This window comes from Oratosquilla oratoria, chromosome 27, assembly GCF_046742065.1.
Source record: "Oratosquilla oratoria isolate Oo_2021 chromosome 27, ASM4674206v1, whole genome shotgun sequence".
Lineage (NCBI taxonomy): Eukaryota > Metazoa > Arthropoda > Malacostraca > Stomatopoda > Squillidae > Oratosquilla > Oratosquilla oratoria.
In genome coordinates, this window is record NC_134803.1 from 3,222,478 (window position 1) to 3,229,977 (window position 7,500).

The following is a 7,500-nucleotide window of genomic DNA, read 5'->3' on the forward strand; positions in this document are numbered from 1 at the left end:
AAGAATGAAAGAATGAAAAAATGAAAGAATTAAAGAAACAAACCGTCAAATAGTAACAAACAAACAAACAAACAAACAAACAAACAAACAAACAAACAAACAAACAAACAAACAAACAAACAAACAAACAAACAAACAGCAAACAAATACTAAAATAAACAAACAACAAACAAACAAACAAATAAATAAAAACACAACTAGTTTTATAATAGAAGTATAATGACACAGCTTTCCCATCAATGAGAAACACAAGATCTTGAGAGAGACCGAACGTCAAAGCTCATAATTTTTATGGAGCGTGTGATTGTGTCCATACACTTGTACATGTAAATTCGTCCATGATTATTCATGAACTTATTTGTGTATCTGTATATACTCGATTGAATTTTTATTCTATTGGTCCCGTGTATATATGCGTATATGTTCAGGCAATGTTTTCATAATAAAAGGATGAGGCAGAAGTCTCAACTGATTTAATTTTCACACAACTGATTCTTTATACAAACTAATACGCAGTTGAATTACTTCACTCTGAGTGGTTGTGTGTGTTTGTGCGTGTGTGCGTGTGTGTGTGTGTGTGTGTGTGTGTGTGTGTGTGTGTGTGTGTGTGTGTGTGTGTGTGTGTGTGTGTGTGTGTGTGTGTGTGTGTGTGTGTGTACGCGCACGCGCGCGTGTGTGGAACAATCTCACTTACTCTATGAAAAGACATGTAGAGGAGGAGGATGGCCGTGGGGAGTTGGCACAGAAGCGCCAGAATGACGACTGCGATGAGCATGACTGTGATTTTGTTTTCCTGCGTCTGCGAGCAGCTCTCCCTTTCTGTCGCGTGTGTCATCTTCCTTCGGGTGATCTTGGAACGGTTCACAGCGCTGATCAAGAACGAGTTGAATATCGCTAGTAGGATCAGCGGCAGGATGATGAAAACAACGGCCGTAAACCAGTAGTAAATCTGTCAAGAGTGCCACAAGGGCAAAGGGAAGGTGAGTGATGCCCTGGATGGTGTCCGGATCTGTTGATATTGTGTGCTTGTGCTTGTGAGCGCACGCGCGTGTGTGTGTTGTATGTGTTTATTTGCTTGCTTGCTTGTGTGTGTGTGTGTGTGTGTGTGTGTGTGTGTGTGTGTGTGTGTGTGTGTGTGTGTGTGTGTGTGTGTGTGTGTGTGTGTGCGTGTGTGTGTGTGTGTGTGTTTGTGTACGTGTGTAAGTGTAAGCACGAACAACAGCATCTCTTAATGGACATCAATGCATAACTAGATGATATGATTAAAAGAACAAAAGGATTGCAAGTTTTTTAGTTCTCGTCCTCTTCCCTTTTGTCTTTTATCAGCAAGATTAATAATCGTAAAATAAACACCCCCATTTGCAAAGACATTTCTGTGCTTATAAAAAAAATCCACCAGAACAAAGAACAAACGTGAAATAAACAACACACACACACACACACACACACACACACACACACACACACACACACACACACACACACACACACACACACACACACACACACACACACACACACACACACACACACACACGCACGCACGCACGCACGCACGCACGCACACACACACACACACACACACACACACACACACACACACACACACACACACACACACACACACACACACACACACACACACACACACACACACACACACACACACACACACACACAAACACACACGCCTGCAGAGAGACATTTTCTTAAAGACAAATACGTTCAAGAAAGAACCCGTGGGACAGACATACCTTCTTGTAGGTGCTGTTGCTCCCGAGCCTTGAGTAGTTGAGCCGAAGGTAGGGTTTCTTGGTTTCTTTGTTGGTGGCGACTTCGACTATCCATTCGTGCGGAGTCGGCGCCGTCAGGGCAAAGCAGGTGATGAAGATAATCACGACAAGTCGGAGGGCACGTGACTCCGTACAGAAGACCTATAGAAGGTGAACAGACGCTTAGTGTATATACAGAAAATATACCGTGTTGGAATGGGGGTGGTGCACATAGGCATTGATACGACCCCTTTTGTACATAAGTGACACTCGAAATTCTCCATGAAAAGGACAGGGTATATTACACCTATGCACCTTTGGTGTTTATTTTGCAATGCTCTCATTTCGCTGAATTAGTTAATTCATAATATCTAACGTTTTCTTTTATCTGATAGTTAATTTGCAAATTTGACCAATATTACCACTGAAAAATCTGATATAATTTCACTTTCCCTCGTTAAGATGAACAGACCGAAGCCGAAGAAACAAGGTGCCAGGTTCAGTTTCCTATGGGGAGAATAAGTTTGTTTCTTCGTGTTGGACACATGCTCATAATGCGTTAGTAAGGACATACTTGTGGGCAGGAACCTGTAAGAAAACTAACGCCAGTAGATGCTAAGCAGCGATCAAAGTCGTCACCTTAAGTTGAGAGTGGAGGATAAATGGAGAAAGAGAAAAAGGACAGAGGGTAGGGATGTGCTTAGAGTGAACTGCTTAAATGAGAAAGAAAAGGAGGAGTACAAGAAGAAGCTGAGGCAAGAGTGGAAGGGAATGAAGGACAAAGTAGAACTAGGAGTGAAGGAGAAATGGGGATGTTTCAAAGAGAGACTCACGAAGTGTGTAAAGATGGTAAGTGGAACACTGAGGATATAAGGAAATAGAAGGAAGGGTTACAAAATAGGACGAGTTAATCATATGAAAGGTACAAAGAAAAGAGGAGAGAAATAAAGCATAAGATAGAGGAGGCAAAGAGGTGGACAGATGTGAAATGAAGTAAAAGTATGACAGAAAACTTTGAAAGTAATAAAAGATGTTTTGGAAAGGAAATTAAGAGAGGAAGAGGAGGCGAATCAAATAGAGAGAAAAAAAGGCAAAAGGTGCAGATGGAGAGATGATAATGAAAGAAACGGCAATAGGAGGGATTTGCTAAATGTGAAGGAGGATAGGGAGGGAAAAGTAGTTGTAGTAGGAAGCGCTAAGAAAATGTACGTGTATTTACCTAGTCGCAGTTACTTAGTTGTATTATACGGGAAGGGACCTATGTTCGCAATGATCCGTCTTTGTATCTTTCAGCATCTAGTTTGTTTTTAAATTCTTGCACGGGTTTTGTATATATTGCTGCCTCGTCCAATTTGTTCCAGACATCCACTGCTCTGTGTGGGAAACTACTCTTTTTAAGATCTCTTCTATAACTATCCTTTTTGAATTTCTTTTTATGTCCTCTTGTTTTTCTTTTGTCTCACTTTGACAAATCTTCTCTGTCAAGGACTTCCATGTCTTCCATGATTCTATAATGGTCAGTAAATCTCTTCTTTCTCCTCTTTGTTCCAGGGTGGGTAGTTCCAATTTGGACAATCTCTGTTCGTATGTCAATTTTGAAAGTGTTAGTGCCATATTTATCTTTACTTTTTTTTTTTTCTTTTTTTTTTCTGGGTGTCCATAGTGTCGCAGCGTACTCCAATCTTGGTCTTATCAATGTGACTAATAGTTTCTTTACCATTACCTCATCCAAGAAGTTAAAGGCTACCTTTATCGATCTTAGTAAATTAAAGGTTTCTCCGGCTATTTAGTTAATATGCTTGTCTGGTGACATGTCTTTGTTAATAATTACTCCTAGTTCCTTTTCTGAGCTAACGTTTTTATTTCCTTTGTACCAATTTTATATTGTCCTGATATTCTATTCTTAATTTTTCCAAACTCCATTATACTACATTTCTTGATGTTGAAATTCACTTCCCACTTTTGGCTCCATTCCCAGACTTTGTCCAGGTCTCTCTATAGTGATTCACAGTCTTTCTCTGTACTTACTTTCTTTAGTAGTTTTGCGTCATCTGCAAAGAAGCTCACATAATATTCAACACCTTCATCCATGTAATTTATATATATGGCAAATATTATCGGTGCTAATACAGAACCTTGTGGGACTCCACTTATCATTTTTTCCCAGGTTGAGTTTTTGTCTCCAACTACCACCCTCATTTTTCTCCCGTTCAAGAAACTATCCATCCATTTAAATAATTTTTCTTGTAAAGTTCCTATTATTTCGAGCTTTCTTATTAGTTTCTTATGTGGTACTTTATCAAATGCCTTTTGTAAATCTAGGAAAGCACAATCAGCCCATCCATCCCTTTCTTGCATTATGTCTATTAGCCTCGAGTAAAAACAAATCAAGTTAGTGGCACATGATCTTCCGTGCCTAAAAGCAAATTGTTTTAGATTCAGTATATTACTTTCATCCAGATGTTTAATCCATCCAATTTTGATATTTTTTTCACATAGTCACATAGTTTAGCTATTGTGCTTGTAAGGGAGACCGGTCTATAGTTTGCTGAGTCTTTCTTATCTCCCCCTTTATATATTGGTACTATATTTGCATTTTTCCAATCTTGGGGTACCTTTCTTCCTCGAGTGATTAATTATCTTATATATTTTGTCCGTTAGTTCCTTTATACATTCTTTTAGTATCAAATTTGCAATTCCATCCGGACCGTGTGATTATCTGACATCAAGGTTTATTATTTTGTCCCTTATTTCTTTCTGTGTCATAACTATTTCTTTCATGGGGGACAACTTTCTGTCCTTCATCCAAATTTTGTGTATTTTCAATTGTGAATACAGCTTTAAAATATTTTTTAATTATTTCAGCCATTTCTACAACTTCTATATATTCCTCATTCCCTTGACACAGTTTCGCTATTTTTTGTTTATTTTCTAATTCACCATTTACATACCTGTAGAATAATTCAGGTTGGTCCTTACATTTGTCTATCATGTCCTTTTCTTGGTTTCTTTTTTCTTCCCAGCGTATTTTTACATATTTATTTCTTAGTTTGATATATATTTATCACTTATCCGTTTTTTTGTCCATCTTTTCCAAGCTTTGTCTCTTCTTTCCTTAGCATCATTACATTTTCTGCTGTACATACATACATACATATACCAAAGGCTTTTTCCCCCTACACGGGGGGTAGCCAAAAAGAAAAAGGCATAGAAACCACTCTCACCCATTCCATTTCCAATATATTCCACTCCCCTCCACCCTCCTCCCTCTTATCTTGGCACCTCCTGAATGACGGGTCATCTCTGCATCCTGTCCACTGCCCTGGGTCAGAAGCAGTGTCGCAAGACACACCACATCCACAACAAGGCCGCTTCATAAAATCGGCGACCCCCCTCTCTCCGTCACCCCATGCAGAAAAGGAGAAGACGGGGAGAAATCCTTTCGGGCTGCGTCAATTTTTTTTTTCTCATACATACCTCCTCACCCCCCATCCCCCACCCACTCCCCCTTATGCATCACAGCATCATCTGTACACGACCCCTCTCCATTCACCCCTATCTTCTGTCCTCTCCCGTCCTTCCTCCACAGACATTTCTCTCTTTTGTAATGCCCCTTTCACCCCATCCATCCATCTCATCCTAGGGCGCCCCATCATATTCACTCCTTCCACCTCTGCCTTCCATACTTATTTTTACTAATCTTTCTTCACTCATTCTTTCCATGTGTCCAAACCATCCTAATATTCTTTCATCAACCCTATCTCCCAGTTCCCTTTCCACCCCTGTTCTCCTCCTCACCTCCTCATTTTTCACTCTATCCAGCCTAGTAACCCCTATCATACTTCTCAGACATTTCATCTCAAACACATTCAAACTCCTTCTCTCTTCCTCTCTCATGTTCCATGTTTCTCCCCCGTACAATGTTATTGGCACAATCACTCCTTCATACAGTCTCCTCTTAGCATCCATTTCCAAATGTCTATTCCTCATTACACTCTTTAATCCACCAAGGCATTTACTCGCTTCTCTCAATCTACATTCTACCTCCACCCCCACTCCTCTCTTTCCTGTCACATTTGCACCCAAGTATCTAAAACTATCCACTTCCTCCAGTCTTTCACCCTTAATGCTTACTTCCAGCCTGCTGTCACTCTCTTCCTTTGTACATCTCATCACCTTACTTTTGCCCACATTTATCTTCAGGTTCCTTCTTTCACACACCTTCTCAAACTCTGTCACTAACTTCCTCAATCCCTCCTCTGATCCTCCTACAAGCGCAGTGTCGTCAGCAAACAACAACTGGCTCACCTCCCACTTTTCTCCATTTTCTTTAATCATCTCGAACCCCTGACCCACTACCCTTGCATTCACCTCTTGCACCACCCCATCCATGTATAGATTGAACAGCCAGGGCGACATAACACATCCCTGACAAAGTCCCACCTTTACCTCAAACCATTCACTCTCTCCATTTCTAATCCTGACACAAACTCTACTAAAACCTCTTGACTGCTCTTAACAGCTTTCCTCCTATCCCATATATCTGCAGTACCTCCCACAGTGCCTTCCTGTCTACCCTGTCGTAAGCCTTTTCCAGATCCATAAAAGCCCAAAAAAACATCCTTACCTTTTCCTACAGCTTTCTCACATATCTGTCTTACCACAAAAATCTGATCTACACAACCCCTACCTGTCCTAAAACCACACTGTTCCTCACCAATTACTCCCTCTCTTCCTCTCCTAATCCTCTCAATCAAGACCCTCCCATAAGCCTTCCCAACTACACTCAATAAGCTGATCCCTCTGAAACTACTACACTCACACTTGTCCCCATTTCCCTTGTAAAGCGGAGCGATACAGGCATTCATCCAGTCCTCCGGCACTCTACCCTCTCTTAAACAAGCATTAAATAACCTCACCAGCCAGTCCACCATAACTGTTCCTCCTTTCTTCAGGCATTCTGCATGACAGCCATCCAACCCCAGGTGCTTTACCTGCTCCCATCATCTTAACAGCTACTTTCATTTCATCGTCTCCTATTTCTCCTCCATTTTCCTCACTCATCACTCTCATTTTCTTAGCACTTCCCACTGCAACTACCTTTCCCTCCCTATCCTCCTTCACATTTAGCAACTCCCTAAAATACTCTGCCCACCTTCCTCTCACTGCCTTCTCTTTCATTATCATCTCTCCATCTGCACTTTTTACTTTTCCTTCTCTACTTGATTCACCTCCTCTTCCTCTTTTAATCTCTTTCCAAAACATCTTTTTGTTAATTTCAAAATTTTCTGTCATACTCTTACCCCATTTCACATCTGCTCTCCTCTTTGCTTCCTTTATCTTATGCTTAACTTCCCTTTTCGTTACTTTGTACCTCTCATATGATTCCCTCGTCCTAATCTGTGGCCAATATATGAAAGCCTTCCTTCTATTTCCTCCCGCCCTCCTTGTTCCACACACCATCCTTGCACACCTTATGACTCCCTACTTGAACCATTCCCATTCCTCCTCCACTTCTAGTTCTACTCTGTCGTTCACTATTTCCCACTTCTCTCTTAGCTTCTTCTTATACTGATTCTCCTTTTCTTTCTCATTTAAGCAGTTCACTCTAAGTACCTCCCTACCTTCTGCCCTTTTCCTCTTTCTCCACCTATTCTCCACTCTCAATTTACCTTCCACCAGAAAATGATCTGATATTTCCCCACTCTCTCCCCTTAGACCTTGTACA

The 7,500-nt window shown here is 40.8% G+C and overlaps 1 protein-coding gene across 1 annotated transcript in view; it reads right to left on the reverse strand.

Annotated features, from left to right (window-relative positions):
* LOC143039861 (FMRFamide receptor-like) overlaps window positions 1-7,500 on the reverse strand; it is a 275,372-nt gene that overhangs the window by 55,022 nt on the left and 212,850 nt on the right. The window contains exons 3-4 of the mRNA XM_076210126.1: window positions 1,755-1,934; window positions 695-949 (exon numbers count right to left, since the gene is read on the reverse strand). Coding sequence (XP_076066241.1) covers window positions 695-949; window positions 1,755-1,934 — 435 coding nt within the window. The remainder of the gene's footprint in view (window positions 1-694; window positions 950-1,754; window positions 1,935-7,500) is intronic.